We start from the raw sequence: 19,596 nt of genomic DNA, 5'->3' as shown, positions 1-19,596 counted from the left end.
ACAGAAGCCTGCACAGCCTTCTACATGGAATGTTGCTAGTGGAATAGCAACATTCCATGTAGAATCTCCAATAGTAGCAACATTCCATGTAGAATCTCCAATAGTATCTATTTTGTTACATTTGTACCCTGCGCTTTCCCACTCATGGCAGGCTCAATGCGTCTTACATGGGGGCAATGGAGGGTTAAGTGACTTGCCCAGAGTCACAAGGGCCTGCCTGTGCCGGGAATCGAACTCAGTTCCCCAGGACCAAAGTCCACCACCCTAACCACTAGGCCACTCCTCCACTCCAAATGTGACTGGCATTTCAAATCTTTCGCAAAACCCCACTATCCTTGATATCTGATCAACTTCATCAGTCCAACCACATAGCTTCCTTCATTTATAAATATAAAAAGACTAATAAGGTCATTGGACTGAGCAAATGCTGGGAGGAAGAATGTTCTGGACGCCCCTCAAATCACACCTCATTACTCCAACTTCTTCTCAGTTATGCTGGTCATGTACAATGGCACCCGGCTCATCCTATATAATAATTTGCACCTCCAACGTTCCATCACTGTCTGGTTGCGTAACATCTCATGACGCCGGCCAGCCTCCAGCGTTCCATTCCCCCTCACTGCCCCGCCCTCGCTTCAAAATGTAATGACATCAGAGGGCGGAACAGTGAGAGGGAAGGGAACGCCAGAGGCGAGCTGATGTCAGGATGTTACCAACGGAATGGAGGCCAGCCAGAAAACGATGAGGTACAAAGGAAGAGAGAATCGCGGCACATCGAGGGGAGGGCAGGGCAGAATCGATGGACACGGATGGGATGGGAGGAGAGGACAGGAGAGAAGAATTGCTGGACATGGAGGGAAGGGCAGGGGGGAGACAAAAAAAAAATTGCTTACAAGAGAGCCTTTCTAGGGCCCGTTTCATTGTTGAGGAAACGGGCTCGGTTCAACTAGTTTAAACATATGGAGTCCGAGAGTGTTCTCTTGTTCAGAAATTCTGGTTAGGTACCCAGCATACTCTTTCATCTTTACTTAACCATGTCTATTGTTACAAATATTTGATTTTCAAAGATATATGCTTTAGAATTGGAGGAGTGGCCTAGTGGTTAGAGTGGTGGTCTTTGGTCCTGGGGAACTGGGTTCAATTCCCACTTCAGGCACAGGTGGCTCCTTGTGACTCTGGGCAAGTCACTTAACCTTCCATTGCCCCAGGTACAAATAAGTACCTGTATATAATATGTAAGCCGCATTGAGCCTGCTTGAGTGGGAAAGCGCGGGGTACAAATGTAAGAAAAAATAAATAAATAAATAAATTAATGACTATGAATGTCTGCTAGGATTACTATTGCTTTAACTATCATTTTCACTTTTTGGAAATCTCTGGATCGAATTATAAAATATGGGGGAAGTTGCTATACTCTTATTAGTATGAAACCTATATGTCTAAGAAACTGAAGAATTATGTCAAATGTAAGAAGAAATGGTCTCCTTTACTCTCTTATTTAGAGGAGAGTTAACATGTCTCTCCCCTATTACGCGTTGTTTCTAAGTGACAATGTTGTAACTTTGTCACGCGTCCTCGCTTCTCTTTTACTGTTATTCATTCTTCGTTAATACTAAATCCAATCCCCTCGATACTCAGCGCTATTTAACTGGCCAGAATGGCTGCTGACCAATTAAATAGCGCTTAACCAGCTGTTCTCCAATATTCAGCGGGGGATAACCAGCTATCCCCAACATCCCCGCTTAGCAGCTAGCCGGTTATATCGCCTCATAAACCAGCTAGCTGCCAATTTTTAAAGACAGACTAGTGGCCATATTTGGCTGCATGAACACACAGGATCTCTCTGGTCAGGTTAAGTCTGAATACTGACTTAGCTGGTTACCTTTAAACCTGCCAAAAATAAACCAGGTGTTCAGTGCCGGCATTGAATATTTGGGTTCAGCGCCAACCGCTGGCCTAACTCCCGCAGTCTGAATGTCTGCTGCAATAAAAAAAAAAAAGACTGGGAAAAAGAAAAAAAAAGCAAATGTAAAATGGGAACAGTATGAGAAAGCAAAAAAAAAAAAAGCCCACATTGTTAAAGAATGAGATATCCAGGGGTTGACAGTCTCTGGCAGGGTCTGCTATGAATTTATGCTCTGGCTATTGGTCTAAAAGTTTCACTACTGACTGATGCAGAGCAAACCGCTTTCTTCCCCTGTGCTCTAGGTAGAAAAGCACCATCCACAGCCAACTTATCATTGCTTAGAATCGTAAACAATTCTCAATATTTTTGGGCCCAATTTTCACATTTCCTCGGTTCAATTCCACTTTTACCCTGATGGTTCTCTGCCAGACACACCATCCATGGAGTGGGGGAGAGGGGAAGGAAATTGGGAGAGGAAGCAGAATAGCCAAAAAAACTTAGTTCCCAAGACAAGCTGCTATTCATCTTTTCAAAACTTATCTCATGGCAGTAAGTAGGTCCCTGTCCTAAGAGGCTTCTAATTTAAGCAGGTACTTAAGGCAACGGAGGATGAAGTCATATATCTGTAGAAACAGAATTTGGATCATGGCTTCCCTGGCTCTTAGCCTGCTGATCTAACCACCAGGCTAGCCCTCCACTGTAAAAATGTTTTTTGTAAAGCAAAGCAAACATTAAAGGGAAAAGTACAAATCCACGTCCACTATTTCCACCAGTTAATACACTTTGTGTGATTGAGCCAATAGAAAAATCAAATACATCCAAAACAGAAAGCAAACACTGCTGCTATGAATAGAAGGTATACTGAGCACCAAGATTTTTTTCTTTTTGGAGGGGGGGGGGGAGGAGGGAGGAAAGCGTGAAAGGTCAACACAAGCTGATCCTGAAGTCATTAGCAGATGAAAAACAGTCCCAAGGAAAAGCTTACCCAACTCACACAATATTACTGACAATTACAGAAGCACAACGTGCTCAATTTTGAATAACTTTGTTCTTTCATGTGGTAAATGTAGAGTATATGCTGTGTGCATCAGTGGAAAAACGTCTACTTAAAAAAAAAAAACCAAAACAAAACCAATTCTACTTATTTCTATAGTGCTACTAGACGTACACAGCACTGTACACTAAACATGTAAAAGACAGTCCCTGCTTGACAGTATGCGGCTGGGAAGGGGTTGAGAGGACTCAGAAGCCAGACATGTGGAGGAGTGGCCTAATGGTTAGGGTGGTGGACTTTGGTCCTGGGGAACTGAGTTCGATTCCCACTTCAGGCACAGGCAGCTCCTTGTGACTCTGGGCAAGTCACTTAACCCTCCATTGCCCCATGTAAGCCGCATTGAGCCTGCCATGAGTGGGAAAGCGCGGGGTACAAATGTAACCAAAATAAAATAGATACTATTGGAGATTCTACATGGAATGTTGCTACTATTTGAGATTCTACATGGAATGTTGCTATTGCAACATTCCATGTAGAAGCCTGCGCGGCCACATTGGTGATCTGCAAGGGCCGACTTCTACATGGAATGTTGCTAGTGGAATAGCAACATTCCATGTAGAATCTCAAATAGTAGCAACAGTGGAGGAGTGGCCTAGTGGTTAGGGTGGTGGACTTTGGTCCTGGGGAACTGAGTTTGATTCCCGGCACAGGCAGCTCCTTGTGACTCTGGGCAAGTCACTTAACCCTCCATTGCCTGCCGCATTGAGCCTGCCATGAGTGGGAAAGCGTGGGGTACAAATGTAACAAAAATAAAATAAATTTATTGTGTATTTTTAATTTTCACTGAACAGCTTTGTGATCTGCTTAAGAAATGTGGTTGGCTTCTTCCACTCTTGTACTGTGCTGTCTGATATTCCTGTGGAAAACGTTTTTTCCTGCTTGTACTGTTCCCCAATTTTCACCAGCTGTTCTTTTTTTTTTACTGGGAAGTTCAGCAACTTTTTCTTCAGTCAAATCCTGGTCGTCGTCCTGCTGATCTGATACGTGGTGAATCGGAAGAATATTCAGTGAAAAGTTCATGAACAGACGTGAAAATTTAAAAAAATATTGCCTCCTTTCATTTTAGGTCATCAGTGACTGTCTGTAATTTAAACCTTGGGTCAAGGCAAGTAGCAACGATAAGAAAGTCGTCTTTAAAAAGACGTGAAAAGCGACCGTTCACAGATTTCACTGTATCCGACAGCATTTTCGTTATTCCATCAGACACGTTATTCAAGTATAGGAGTAAAGACCTTACTGCAGGCAAAAAGTACAGAAAGTGCTTATTTCACGAGTTATGTGTTGAAGCCGTTCGAACAACTATCACACTGCTGCACATTTAGTCCCTTAACATCATCCACTTCAGAAGTGTAAAGTAGTATAGCCCTTTTTTTGTTCAAGCAAACGTTCCAACATATAAAATGTGGTGACTAAATGGAACTCAAAACATCAGTAAACAGCTGATTGAGACCCAATTCAAGCTGAATTGCACGTACACAAGATGTGGCAGTGGAAGAATGTTTAAAGTAGCCAACCAGTTTTCTGGACGTATAATGATGTGACAGAAGGCTATGAGAATAAGGAACCATGAATACATACCGTGTTTCCCCGAAAATAGGACCTACCCCGAAAATAAGAGCTACCGGGGTTTTCCTGCAAATTTAAAATATAAGACATCCCCCCCAAAAGTAAGACCTACCAAACTTTTTTTTTTAAGCAGGGCCGCCGAGAGCCACCCGAGGTCCCCCCCCCCCCCCACCCGAGGTCGCCGGGCCCCCCTTCCGTCGCTCCCGGAACTAACCTGAAGCTCCTTTCACCTTCGCAAGTTCGGATTCGAAGAACCAGCGCAGCACGGCAGACCTCTCCTTCCTTCCGTGTCCCGCCCTCGCCTGATGTTACGTTACGTCAGGCGAGGGCGGGACACGGAAGGAAGGAGAAGTCTGCCCTGCTGCTTCGAATCCAAATCCGAACTTGCGAAGGTGAAAGGAGCTTCGGGTTAGTTCGGGGAGCGACGGAGGGGGGGCGACCAATGTTTCCCAGAAAATAAGACATCTCCCCCCCCCCCCCCGAAAATAAGACCTAGCACGTTTTGGGGAGGAAAAATAAATATAAGACAGTGTCTTATTTTCAGGGAAACACGGTAACTGGAGTGTATAACCAAAACCACCAAGTTCATGGACCCCAACATCTTTCCGAGCTTTAGTTATGTTGGCCCATTGTCTCGTAAGACAACATGGACGGCTTTCACTTTGTGAGCATTTGCAACAGAGATGCTTAGGTTCTAAAGCCGCTTCTAACTTCTAGAAGCCAATGTCCTCAACAATAGAGAAAGGCTGGACATCTATGGCTATCATTTCTCCTACAGCTTTGTGAATCTTTTGGGCCTCTGGGCTATCATCCACTGTGTTTACAATCAAATCCCTTATGCTTTGTTGGTTTTCACTTTTCCTGACTAGGCTTTGGATGGGCATAGTATCATGCTATGCCAACATAGATTAAAATTCATCACGATATTTGTGTTTAATTGGTTGTTTAAAGCGGAGGTTGTGAAATTTTTAGACTGACCAACACCAAGTGAAATCATCGCTCTTCACATGCTACAGATCGTTTTGCTCGGATAGTCCGAAAATATTTCCATACCGGATTTCTTTTATCCATTGTGTTTAATTTAAACACTTTCTAAACAAAAACACGCTGGGCCAATACACCCGTACAGTTGTGCATCAATGCTCCGAATTAATGAAGGAGCGAGAGAGGCAGGATCACCCCCTCTAACCTCATAGGCGCAGCAGTTGTACACGATGAAGCTGTGTGCCAATAAGGTGGAGAGGGTGGTCCTGCCTATTTCCTCTATCTCCTTCATTGGCTCAGAGCATTGTGATGTGCAGATGTATAGGTCATGAGGCTGGTTTTTATCTCGCAGAAGAAGGAGCTGAAGAAACAGAGCTAGGCACTTCCATGCAGTTTTAAACAGCTTTGAATTGAAACCAAATGGGTGTTCGCTTTTATAGCGCAAGTATTATTCATATTTTGAATTTAAATCAAAATTCAGGGCCAAACTGTTTCAGATACAAATTTGGTACAGATTAAGATATGGTAACTCCAAAACCTTAGCAATAACTGTTGAAGGTATTCTCAGCTTTTTCGGGGGAGAGTTGTCTTGCAAAATAGGGGAAACCTACATTCTGTTATAGTTGATACAGAACACACATAAATAAAATTTCAATATTTCATAAACATCCACTAAATTGTTTTTATTCTGGAATCTACCAACATTCTCTGAAACATTCTCAGCTATAGTACTTTAATACTCACATCAGCTCCCTCAAGTGATTTTTTCAGCACTGCAACAACTTCCTCTTGGAATGCCACTTCATCCACGCATTTAGGACGACTACACAAAAAACAAAGAAAATAAAATCTCCAGTCAGCAGGAAAATTGGTACACAGTGATAACAGGTGAGAAGGATGGCATCAGCCGATCAGCATTCACTTCTGCGTTAGGCCACACACCATGCCACAGAAATGCACAGGGGTATCCCCACTTAAACATCAAGCCCAAGCCCAGGAGCGTCCCCCTCCCATCCCAAACCTCACCACACCCCCCCCCCCCCCAGCCTTGTCCCTTATTGTCAGACATAAATCTTGATGCTTTCAATGACATCAAAAGAAACAGACACTATTGCTTTTAACTAAAGTTTAAAAATATTTTAAAAATTATAGAGGGAAAAATGTATGCCTAACACACAGTATAAACTTTCTACAGACTAGAGTGGAGGAGTAGCCTAGTGGTTAGTCCAGAACTGGGTCTGATTCCCACTGCAACTCTGGGCAACTCACTTAACCCTCCATTGCCCCAGGTACAAATAAGTACCTGTATTTACTATGTACACCGCTTTGAATGTAGTTGCAAAAAAAACACAGAAAGGTAGTATATGAAGTCCCATTTCCCTTTCTCTATTTGAGATTCTACATGGAATGTTGCTAGTGGAGGAGTAGCCTAGTGGTTAGTGCAGCGGACTTTGATCCTGGGAAACTGGGATCGATTCCCACTGCAGCTCCTGTGTGACACTGGGTAAGTCACATAACCCTCCATTGCTCCAGGTACAAATAAATGCCTGTATATAATATGTAAATCGCTTCGATTGTAACAACAGAAAGACAGTATATAAAGTCCCATTCCCTTTCCCTATAAACATTTTTTCAGATGTGATCTCTATCATGTGTTCATTACTATATATACCTAACATTTATATCTTCTTTAAGATAGGAAACAAACCTGAACATGCCTATGATCACTTGGCTCCCAGTCACCATCCGATGTGCTTTTTCCTCTCCGATTCTAAAATATTTTTTTGTAACCCTAACTAAAAAAAGGGACCTAGTGATATTGAACAAAAAGTATTGTTTAAGTATCATTTTTGTCAAATTTTTTAAACAAAGAAGTTGGGAAAGCATGCAGAGATTAACTCACAGAATTCTTTCTAACACCTCAGAGCACATGTGTATGCTTACAAATCCCTCCTTTCAGTACCCTTCTCCACCACTGCCAACTCCAGCCTCCGCTCATTCTGCCTTGCCTCACCCTATGCCTGGAACAATCTTCCTCAACCCCTACGCCAAGCCCCCTCCCTACCCATCTTCAAATCTCTGCTTAAAACTCACCTCTTCAATGCTGCTTTCGGTACCTAACCTTTCGAGAAATATAGTATGCCCTATCAGATTGACACTTGTCTCTAGATTGTACACCTGTCTTTTAGATCGTACACTTGTCTTTAGATTGTACACCTGTCTTTTAGATTGTAAGCTCCTTGAGCAGGGACTGTCCTTCCATGTTAAATTGTACAGCGCTGCGTAACCCTAGTAGCACTTTAGAAATGTTAAGTAGTAAGTAGTAGTAGTAGTATGTTGTGTATTCAGTAATGCTCTCCAAACGTTGTCCGATGATTAAGAGAATGATGCGGGAACAAAGTTCATCCCCGTCCTGTCCCCTTGAGCTCTGTCTGATGCCATCCGCACAAGTCTCCAACAGTTATGATTTTATATTGAAGTCATTTTGTTCAAGTATAAAAAGAAACAATATTCTGTACAACTGTCGTTTTTATAAATCACAAACGGTACAGAACAAGGATCAACAAAATCCCCTCCACTATTGGGAAAACTGAACAAGCCAAAATGACTATAGAATGCTACATAGAAAATTCAGAGTATCTTAGCCACACACATACCGAACATAAATGCCAAATACATAATAGCTGACCAAAAATGATAGGACATATATTCAACTGAAACCCCAAGAACCCACACCAAAGAAATAGAAAGAGATGCATTTCCCCCTATACTGTACAAAATGTACACGCCAGGGATGGAGTTGGGCGAGTGCAACCAGGACAACTGCCCTATGGCCGGAGCGCCCTAAGCCTGCTGGAAGCTGAAGAAGGCAGGGCCTGGTAGTGGGCTTTGGGGTCCCCTCCCAAATTTCTGTCCTAGGCTCTAGCCATGTCTAACACCAGCTCTGGCAGGATACACATTTCAAATCTCATATATTCTAATCACAAAATAGAAAATAAATGTTTTTTTTCTACCTTTTACTGTCTGGTCATTTTATTTTTCAAATCATGTTGATCCCAGGCTCTGGTTTCTGTTTCCCTCTAGCTTCTCAACTCACTTGCCAGGGTCTCCTGCCCATTTGACATTTGTTCTTGCTCCATGCTCACCATCCATCTTCCATCTCTGTATACCTATTTTTCCCCATGTTCAGCATCTCCCTTCTCTGTCCCCTATGCTTCCCTCTCCAGCATCTCCCCAGTGTCCATATTCCCACGTTCATTATCACTACTCTATGTCCCTATCCCCTCCTCCTGTGTCCAGCATCAATCCTCTGTGTCCCTATGCACACACCAAGTCTAGCATCTCCCTTTTATGTTCTTACTCTCCCCTCAAGTCTAGCATCATCCCTCTGGTACATATACCCATTCCCATGTCTGGCATTAACCCCTCTGTGTCCATATACAGCATCTCACCTTCCCTCCCTCTGGTCCAGCACCTGCCCCCTTCAGCTCCAACCCTCCCTTCCTTCCTACCTCCCTCCAGCGCCGCCTCTGTCCCCTTCAGCTCCAGCCCTCCCTCCCTCCCTCCAGCGCTGCCTTCCCCCAAACAGGTCTGACATTTTATTTTCACCGCAAAGGTCCCCCACAGGGCTGCTCAGGGGCCTTTCTTCCTCTGCCAGCTCCTGTCTTCTGATGTAACTTCCTGTTTCATGAAAAAGGATGTTACATCAGAAGGCAGGAGCCAGAAGAGGAGGGAAGGCCCCAGAGCAGCCCTGGGGGTGGGGGAGAATCTTCTTCGCAACTCAATAGGTAGGAAGTAAAAAGCGGCAGGGCAGGGTGGGAGGGAAGGATGCCGGAGCTGCGGTAATTGCATGTTTTTTTTTTTATGCGGAAGCAAGGCTTTTTACCACTCCCATGAGGCGGTAAAATGTTTTGCTCCCGCACCTGCGGTAATATTTTTTACCACAGATTACTGCCGGCTACACCCCTCCAGACAATCTTTGCAACTGTCCCACCAGCATGTAAAGGGTATTTTTGGTGGTGAGGACATTTACTGGGTGGTAGTTGTGGGGGGTTGGGAGAATAGAAAACAGGTGAGACAGTTTAAAAGGAAGAATTCTTTAACTACTATGTTTCACTCTATGTAAGTTTCTATGCTACAGAAACTGAACTCCATCTCTCATAGAAATGCATAGAGCCATTTGTTTTGAGAGGGGCTTATTCCTCTGGAAACTCCAGGTGGTTTGGTCCATATCTGGACTATGCACCTCGTTACCTGGTTGTTGTTTTTTTTTTTTTTTTGCCACATGCCAAGTTTCATCCCACGCCAGTAAATTTTGGCCCCCAGACATACATTAACCCCTTTTATATAATTCTTTGCAACTTCCATTGGGTTGGATAGAATAAAATAAGCTTGTGATATTCACAAGCCCTCATGCATGATGGTTTCCAAGTATCCCCACTATTTAATAAACGTTTAACATTTTAGAATATTCTTTTGAATGCTAAAATTGACTTAGAAGCCAGACACGTGGGTTTATTGTGTATTTTTAATTTTCACTGACTGACTTTGTGATCTACTTAAGAACTATGGTTGGCTTCTTCCACTCTTGTACTGTGCTGTCTGATATTCCTATGGAAGACGTTTTTTTTCCTGCTTGTACTGTTCCCCAATTTTCACTGAAATCATCCTACCAGAAAGAGGTAAGGAAGGAGGCATTTTTTTGTCATTGTTTTGCGACACAGACAAAGATAAAAGCTCCTTGCTACATCACGTATCACCCCTGGTAGCAATAACATGAACTTCTGGGGATCAGAAACCCCATTTCCAGTGATGTCATCAAAAGTGATTGGTGTCCATTTTTCTGCGACATCATGAAATGCAAGAGAATTCATATCAAATGGAATTATAGGAGGTGGGGGTTGGAGACGTATGAGATAGAAGGGTGGCTTGGACAAAGCGCACAGCCCGACCCACAAGTGAACGCTGATTGTCAGGCAGAAGCTAACTGAATTTTGGGCTCAGTTTCTGCCAAAAATGCCAGTGTAAACTCCCCCCCCCCCCCCCCCCCCCTGCAAATCTCTCTTAGCCCCTCTCCTTCCCAGCAGAAGATAGGCCTGCTGGTGGCAGCTCTCCCCTTCCAAGCACCCCTCCCCAGCCTACCTTTTCATTGGGGATGCTCTTGTGCCCATTACTGTCCACTCACTCCTGCTCAGGACCAGCCCAGAAAATGGCTTCCGGGACATCTAGCGGCAGTACTGCGAGATTGCTGCAGGAGGTCCCAGAACCATCTTGAGAATGGAACCAGTACCGACACTGGAAGTCCCGGAAGCCATTTTCTGGGTCAGGCATGTGCAGGAGCAAATGGGGATGCTCCTGCACCCACTACCCACTAATGAAAAGATAGGGCTTTGGGTGGGGGCCAGTTTCAGTCGAAGATTCGTTTTTGGCAGAAACCAAAGATCCTGGTTTTGAACAGGTACTAGACAGGCAAGATAAGGATGATGTTAGCAGATCAGTTTGATAGTGTACCCATTCTACTACTTACAAATTTACCTCTAATCAGTTTGGCTAGTATTACTGCTGTAAGCACTAAAGGGGAATGCTATAAGTACATAAGTAATGCCATACTGGGAAAAAGACCAAAGGTCCATCGAGCCCAGCATCCTGTCCCCGACAGCGGCCAATCCAGATCAAGGGTACCTGGTAAGCTACTCAAACGTACAAACATTTTATACAAGTTATTCCCGAAATTGTGGATTTTTTTCCCAAGTCCATTTAGTAGCGGTCTATGGACTGGGCACCCACATTTAAGCACCAGATGTGAGCACGAAATGTATGCAGTTCCAGACCATATGGTACCAATTATAAATTTACCTCAAAGAAATGCTAAATACGAAGTTGAGAGACTCTCAGACTACATCTCCCAAATTGCAAAAATGTGATCTACAGAACAGTCCACTCTGCAGATTTCACATACCTAGGAACCAAATGGTAGAACTCCTTACCAACACCACCCAAAATAAGTATACAGGAATATGCCAAATTCTGCAAAACCTTTAAATCATTACTCTTCAAGCAAACCCTTACAAAGAACAGTCATATCTCAAATAACTCATTCTTACCTGAATTGGTTATTACTTTATTTACCATTAACCTTCTCACTATTTCAAGAACAATTTCTCATTCATAATAGATTTTCTGAATGTTGACTATCCATAGCTATCTCAGTATATCTATAATATTGCATTGTATAATTGGGTTCATACAAAACATATCTCTATCATGGATTAGTCTCTGCTATGTATCCTATACTGCTTATTGTAAGCCACATTGACCTCAAGCTTGTTTGGGATAATGTGGGACATAAATGTAACAAGTGGCTGGAAAACAGTTCAGCACTATTCTGCAATGGTGCGTGGTAAGTGGCAAAGCGTGTTCACATGGGCGAATATGGGAGGGACACAGATGGTGCTGCAACTTGCATGCACCATTTAAGAGATACTGTAAGTTACGTGTGCCTTTGCTGCATTTAGGTGCCCACAGTTATATCAGGTCTATGGCTGATGTAACTGTGGTACAACAACAGATTGTGCTAGTTATCTTTTAGGAGGAGTGGCCTAGTGGTTAGGGTGGTGGACTCTGGTCCTGGGGAACTGAGGAACTGAGTTCGATTCCCACTTCAGGCACAGGCAGCTCCTTGTGACTCTGGGCAAGTCACTTAACCCTCCATTGCCCCATGTAAGCCACATTGAGCCTGCCATGAGTGGGAAAGCACAGGGTACAAATGTAACAAAAATAAAATAGATACTATTGGAGATTCTACATGGAATGTTGCTATTCCACTAGCAACATTCCATGTAGAAGGCTGCGCAGGCTTCTGTTTCTGCGAGTCTGACGTCCAAGCAGAAGCCTGCGCGGCCACATTGGTGATCTGCAAGGGCCGACTTCTACATGGAATGTTGCTAGTGGAATAGCAACATTCCATGTAGAATCTCAAATAGTAGCAACAGTGGAGGAGTGGCCTAGTGGTTAGGGTGGTGGACTTTGGTCCTGAGGAACTGATTTCGATTCCCACTTCAGGCACAGGCAGCTCCTTGTGACTCTGGGCAAGTCACTTAACCCTCCATTGCCCCATGTAAGCCGCATTGAGCCTGCCATGAGTGGGAAAGCGCAGGGTACAAATGTAACAAAAATAAAATAAATACTATTGGAGATTCTACATGGAATGTTGCTACTATTTGAGATTCTACATGGAATGTTACTATTCCACTAGCAACATTCCATGTAGAAGCCTGCGTGGCCACATTGGTGATCTGCAAGGGGCGACTTCTACATGGAATGTTGCTAGTGGAATAGCAACATTCCATGTAGAATCTCAAATAGTAGCAACAGTGGAGGAGTGGCCTAGTGGTTAGGGTGGTGGACTCTGGTCCTGGGGAACTGAGTTTGATTCCCACTTCAGGCACAGCTCCTTGTGACTCTGGGCAAGTCACTTAACTCTCCATTGCCCCAGGTACAAATAAGTACCTGTATATGTAAGCCGCACTGAGCCTGCCATGAGTGGGAAAGCACGGGGTACAAATGTAACTAAAAAAAAATAGGCTCTTGCCATGCAACATCGGGGCATTTAAAAAAGGTTGTCCACTTATACAATTATCCCAGGAACCTGTAAGTCTTCTTACATCTGTAGAGTATGTGGAAATGTACAGCCACCTCCATTTCAGGAGTTTTATCTTAATTACGCTTGCTTTTGTGTAGAAACTCCAATAACAACGTAAGATCAGCGTATACATATTTACTATGTCTAAGAGATGCAATCAAATCCTTACTATTTCTCCACCCAAGGCACAGGTTTCTGCTTCTTGCTGTCCCCACTGCTGCCTGCCGCCTTTTCTTTGACTGGTTTGGTGCTGATGGAAGATGGTCCCTTAAGAAATGCCTGCATGCTCCACGCCTACAACAAAGAAAGAGAAAAAGAAGTGCTTTTCTAATATTAGAAGTTACTGTTAATCTGAAACCTTAGTTTTGGCGTTAGCTCTCTTATCTGCTATTAATAGAACTACATAGGAAATGGCAGCGCTAGTACATTGGAATTCATGTATTCTTGATCGGATTCTCTGGTATTGTTTCAGTTGCTTAGTTTTTTTTTTTTTTTTTTTATTTGTACCCCGCACTTTCCCACTCATAGCAGGCTCAATGCGGCTTAGGTACTTATTTGTATCTGGGGCAATGGAGGGTTAAGTGACTTGCCCAGAGTCACAAGGAGCCGCAGTGGGAATCGAACCCAGTTCCCCAGGACCAAAGTCCACACTCTAACCACTAGGCTACTCCTCCACTCATTCCACCAATAAGAGCCAACCTCATCAGTGATGTCACAATGGCTTGATTGCCCAATACTTGGCTCACTTCTGATATTGTGATGTCATAAGGGAAAGGGGGAAAGGGAAATGGGACTTGATATAACGCCTTTCTGAGGTTTTTGCAACTACATTCAAAGTGGTTTACATATATTCAGGTGCTTATTTTGTACCAGGGGCAATGGAGGGTTAAGTGACTTGCCCAGAGTCACAAGGAGCCGCAGTGGGAATCAAACCCAGTTCCCCAGGACCAAAGTCCACCACTCTAACCACTAGGCCACTCCTCCACTCCACAAGTGAATCAGGATCTGAGTGTTGAATACAATCTCACCTGAACAGAGAAACCACAGCCATTCTTGCAGGAGCTCAATTATTTTTCTGGCTTTCGAGCAATATTTTTTTACATTGCCTGTATGGCAGTTTAATGGATTATTTTTGTTGCTTGGTATGTTAGCAGGAAGTTTAGAAAGAAAAAGGCTTATGTATTTCCTCCTAACTTAAATATTAAGAAGTTCAAGATGGGAAGGAAGGCTAGTAACTGTAGTTTTAGTAGGTCTGAGGTTAGTTACCTGGCCCTCTCCATCTTCCAAACTTTACTACACAGAATAACTTGCTTATTAGGCGGTTGGATTAAACCAGGGCTTCCCAAACTGAGTCACAACTCCGAAACCAATATTTGGGATTATGACCTGAACAGGCCCTCCATAGAAACGTCATCAGCATTTGTGCTGTAACCACAAACGTTTGATAAGCTTAGACAATTATAAGAAAGTAATTTAGATGAAAATGTTGATCATACGTGACAACAGATCACCCAAGGCCTGAACATCCAATGGACCACCACCACCCACACACACGCAGATGTGTAGGAAAATTCTAGAATCCACACTGCATGGTTTCCCCATTTTATTACATCTTTGAAGTAATTTTTTTTTATTTAATCTTTTATAATAAACGACAAGAAAAAGAATAAAAGCATAAAACAAAAATTCCCCAACCCCCCCCCCCTTTCCCATTTACCCATCTCCTAATGTTATAGGTGAAGCCAAGCACTGATCCAAAACCACACTTGACCATGTAGTTCATCTGATATGTTTACAGTTCCATTTATGGTACATAGCAGGCTCTCTACCCAAGTTAACAATTCAGAATCCAACTTCTGGCTCTGTGTGGCATTGCTGTCCAAACTGGTTCCCACGCTTTCTTATATTGATTCCAGCAAGCCACAGATCTATCTCCTCAAATTTTCTTTTAAAATCATAGTGTGCATATGGGTAGGAGGATCAGTTTGACGCCAATAAAACAAAAATACATTTAACTGCCAACAAAAAGCATAACATGTGTGCCAAAGCTCCTACCAATGTAACTATGACAACAGCTTTGGCACAATGCTTCCCAGTCAAGTTTACTACTTCTGCCTCTGTCCACATGAGTATCCTGATCCACGGTGAGAAACTGGCTCAATGTGAATGATACCTATACAGGTCATTTCCCTCAGTTAAGAGGTAAGGTACCCAGCAGTAAGGATAAAGCATTTTGATATACTGCCTTTCTGTGGTACAGGTACTTTCTCTGTTGGGAGGCAGGAAATACTGCTGGGCAGACTTATATGGTCTGTGCCCTGAAAAGGACAGGTACAAATTCAAGGTAAGGTATACACATATGAGTTTGTCTTGGGCAGACTGGATGGACCATGCAGGTCTTTTTCTGCCGTCATCTACTATGCTACTATGTCCCTAGTGGGCTCACAATCAAGTTTCTATAATTGAGGCAATGAAGGATTAGGTGACTTCCCCAGGGTCAAAAGGAACTGCAGTGAGAATTGAACCCAGCTCTCGGCCCACTACACTAACCATTAGGCTACTCTACTCTTAAGAGTAACATACAGGAGGTAATGGCAACGAAACCTTGGGGTCATCTTTGACTCCTCTCTCTCCTTCTCTGCTCATATTCAACAGATTGCCAAAACCTGTCGTTTCTTTCTGTATAACATTAGCAAAATCCGTCCCTTCATCTGAGCATTCTGCCAGAACCCTTATCACCTCTCGTCTTGATTATTGTAACCTGCTTCTCACCGGCCTCCCTCTTAGCCATCTCTCTCCTCTTCAATCAGTCCAAAACTCTGTTGCATGGCTCATTTTCCGCCAAAGTCTCTATGCTCACATTAGCCCTCTCCTCAAGTCACTTCAGTGGCTCCCTATCCGGTTTCGCATTCAATTCAAACTTCTCTTACTGACCTATAAGTGCATTCACTCTGCCGCTCCCCAGTACCTCTCCACTCTCATCTCTCCCTACGCCCCCCCCCCCCTCGGGTACTCCGTTCTGTAGATAAATCTCTCTTATCTGTCCCCTTCTCCTCTACTGCTAATTCCAAACTCCGTTCCTTTTATCTTGCTGCACCTCACGCCTGGAATAGACTTCCCGAGCATGTGCGTCTAGCCCCGTCTTTGGCCGTCTTCAAGTCCAAACTTAACGCCCACCTCTTTACCCCTGCTTTTGCCTCCTAACCTCTACTCACTTGCCCTGTCCTTTATCCCCTTACCCTTAATTGTTCTGTTTGTCTTATCTAGATTGTAAGCTCTTTGAGCAGGGACTGTCTTTTTGTGTATGGTGTACAGCGCTGCGTATGCCTTGTAGCGCTACAGAAATGTTATAGGGATGATAAGTGACAAGATTCCAGTGTACCCTAAGCAAATATTTCTTTTACCAACGGGAGAAAGATGTGTAGAACAGAAAAAAATATATAAGGGAATAAGTCATCAGCAATTAATAATTCAGACTCACTTGTAGTCCGAAAGCCAAAACTCAAACACATACCAGAGAACTAAAGGCTACACGTGACGCAACCCCTCTCTTCCCCCTCCCCCCCCCCAAAAAAAAAAAAACCCTAACCACACAAAAACTCACTTTATATTTCCACTCGAAAGAAAGATAGAAAAGGCCAACACGAATTCTGAATGCGCCCCGCGCCTTTATTCATACAGTACACCGGTGGCGGGAAACGGACTTACCACTTCCGGTACCCGGAGGACCGACCATAGAGAGAGCGAGCAGAGGACAGACCGCCGTAGCGCTATGCGAAACCTCCTTGGCGCCGCGCGCCACTACGATCCAGGAGGTTAGATTGGGAACAGGACACGGCATGACGTCAAAACGTTGAAGCCTCATGTCTGTGTTTCTCCTTCCCCGCTGCTCAGCCCACCGTCGTTCTGCGTACACTCAAAACAAAGCAAACAAGCCTATCAGTTGCTGCATCCACGTTGTCGTTCTTTATTTGTTGGTAACATTTTTATTTAATATCACTTATATTTTCAAACGTGCCAGCTTGTACAGCATACGGATGTGCACAGAGGAAGTATAATAACGGAATAACTTATTAGATTGTAAGCTCTTTGAGCAGGGACTGTCTTTCATCTATGTTTGTGCAGCGCTGCGTAAGCCTTGTAGCGCTATAGAAATGCTAAATAGTAGTAGTAGTAGTAGTAGTAATAACTTCTCATAGGTAGAGAGTAGTAATTTGTTATAAAAATGTCGGCAGAAATCCAGCCCAAGGTATCTGCCTGCCTCTCTGACATTGCTACCTGGATGTCTCTCCACCACCTGAAGCTCAATATAACCAAAACTGAGCTCCTTATCTTCCCACCTAAACCAACCTCTCCCCTTCCCCCATTCTCTATTTCTGTGGACAACACACTCAGTCTTCCGTTATAATATCTCCAGAATTCGCCCTTTCCTTTCTGAGCACGCTATCAGAACCCTCATCCACACTCTCATCACCTCGCGCTTGGACTACTGCAACTTGCTTCTCACAGGTCTTCCACTCAACCATCTCCTACTACTACTACTACTTAACATTTCTAAAGGGCTACTAGGGTTACGCAGCGCTGTACAATTTAACATGGAAGGACAGTCCCTGCTCAAGGAGCTTACAATCTAAAAGACAGGTGTACAATCTAAAGACAAGTGTACGATCTAAAAGACAGGTGTACAATTTAAAGACAAGTGTACGATCTAAAAGACAGGTGTACAATCTAAAAGACAGGTGTACAATCTAAAGACAAGTGTACGATCTAAAAGACAGGTGTAAATCTAAAGACAAGTGTACAGTCAAAAGACAAGTGTACAGTCAGTCTGATAGGGCATACTATATTTCACGAAAGGTTAGGTGCCGAAAGCAGCATTGAAGAGGTGAGTTTTAAGCAGAGATTTGAAGATGGGTAGGGAGGGGGCTTGGCGTAGGGGTTGAGGAAGATTGTTCCAGGCATAGGGTGAGGCAAGGCAGAATGAGCGGAGCCTGGAGTTGGCAGTGGTGGAAAAGGGAACTGAAAGGAGGGATTTGTCCTCTGAGCGGAGGTTACGGTCGGGAACATAGGGGGAGATGAGGGTAGAGAGGTAGTGAGGAGCCGCAGACCGGGTGCATTTGTAGGTAAGGAGGAGAAGCTTGAATTGTATGCGGTATCTGATCGGAAGCCAATGAAGTGACTTGAGGAGAGGGGTGATGTGAGTGTATCGGTTCAGGCGGAAGATAAGACGTGCAGCAGAGTTCTGAAGGGATTGAAGGGGGGATAGATGGCTAAGTGGGAGGCCGGTGAGGAGTAAGTTGCAGTAATCAAGGCGGGAGGTAATGAGAGCGTGGACGAGAGTTCGTGTGGTGTGCTCAGATAGGAAAGGGCGAATTTTGCTGATGTTGAAGAGGAAGAAGCGACAGGTCTTGGCAGTCTGTTGGATATGCGCAGAGAAAGAGAGGGAGGAGTCGAAGATGTCTCCGAGGTTGCGGGCAGATGGGACGGGGAGGATGAGGTTGTTATCAACTGAGAGAGTGGAGGAAGAGGAGAAGTGGGTTTAGGTGGAAAGACGAGGAGCTCAGTTTTGGATATGTTCAGCTTCAGGTGGCGGTTGGACATCCAGGTAGCAATGTCGGATAAGCAGGCCGATACCTTGGCCTGGGTCTCCACGGTGATGTTTGGTGTGGAGAGATATAGCTGGGTATTGTCAGCATAAAGATGATACTGAAAACCATGAGATGAGATCAGTGAGCCTAGGGAAGAGGTGTAGATTGAGAAGAGAAGGGGTCCAAGGACAGATCCCTGGGGAACTCCAACAGATAGTGGGATGGAAGTGGAGGAAGATCCATGAGAGTGTACCCTGAAGGTGCGGCGGGAGAGATAAGAGGAGAACCAGGAGAGGACAGAGCCTTGGAACCCAAAAGAGGACAGTGTTGCAAGAAGTAACTCATGATTGACAGTGTCAAACGCAGCAGATAGATCGAGGAGGATGAGGATGCAATAGTGGCCTCTGGATTTGGCGAGGAGCAGGTCATTGCAGACTTTAGAGAGTGCTGTTTCTGTCGAGTGTAGAGGGCGAAAACCGGATTGAAGTGGATCGAGGATGGCATGAGAGGAGAGAAAATCGAGGCAGCGACTGTGAACGGCACGCTCAAGTATTTTGGAGAGGAAGGGTAGATGGAGTGGTAGTTGGAGGGGCAGGTAGGGTCAAGTGATGTTTTTTTTAGGAGAGGTGTGACTACGGCGTGCTTGAAGGTGTCAGGGACAGTTGCAGTGGAGAGAGAAAGGTTAAGGATGCGACAGATGGAGGGGGTGACAGTATGGGAGATGGTGTTGGTGGGGATGGGATCAGAGGAGCAGGTGGTGCATTTCGAGGAGGAAAGAAGGCGGGAGGTTTCATCCTTGGTGATCTCAGGAAAGGAGGAGAAAGAGGCCATGGTTGGTTGGTTGTTGGAAAGGGCT

The 19,596-nt window shown here is 44.3% G+C and overlaps 1 protein-coding gene across 1 annotated transcript in view; it reads right to left on the bottom strand.

The window, feature by feature from the left end:
- Positions 1–16,871, bottom strand: part of LOC115478791 (replication factor C subunit 4-like) — a 46,942-nt gene extending 30,071 nt beyond the window's left edge. The window contains exons 1-3 of the mRNA XM_030216394.1: positions 16,757–16,871; positions 13,322–13,446; positions 6,255–6,333 (exon numbers count right to left, since the gene is read on the bottom strand). Coding sequence (XP_030072254.1) covers positions 6,255–6,333; positions 13,322–13,437 — 195 coding nt within the window. The 5' untranslated portion in view covers positions 13,438–13,446; positions 16,757–16,871. The remainder of the gene's footprint in view (positions 1–6,254; positions 6,334–13,321; positions 13,447–16,756) is intronic.
- Between the last annotated feature and the right edge of the window lie 2,725 nt (positions 16,872–19,596).

The sequence above is a fragment of the Microcaecilia unicolor genome, chromosome 10 (assembly GCF_901765095.1).
Source record: "Microcaecilia unicolor chromosome 10, aMicUni1.1, whole genome shotgun sequence".
NCBI lineage: Eukaryota > Metazoa > Chordata > Amphibia > Gymnophiona > Siphonopidae > Microcaecilia > Microcaecilia unicolor.
This window is presented reverse-complemented; position numbering and strand designations above follow the sequence as displayed.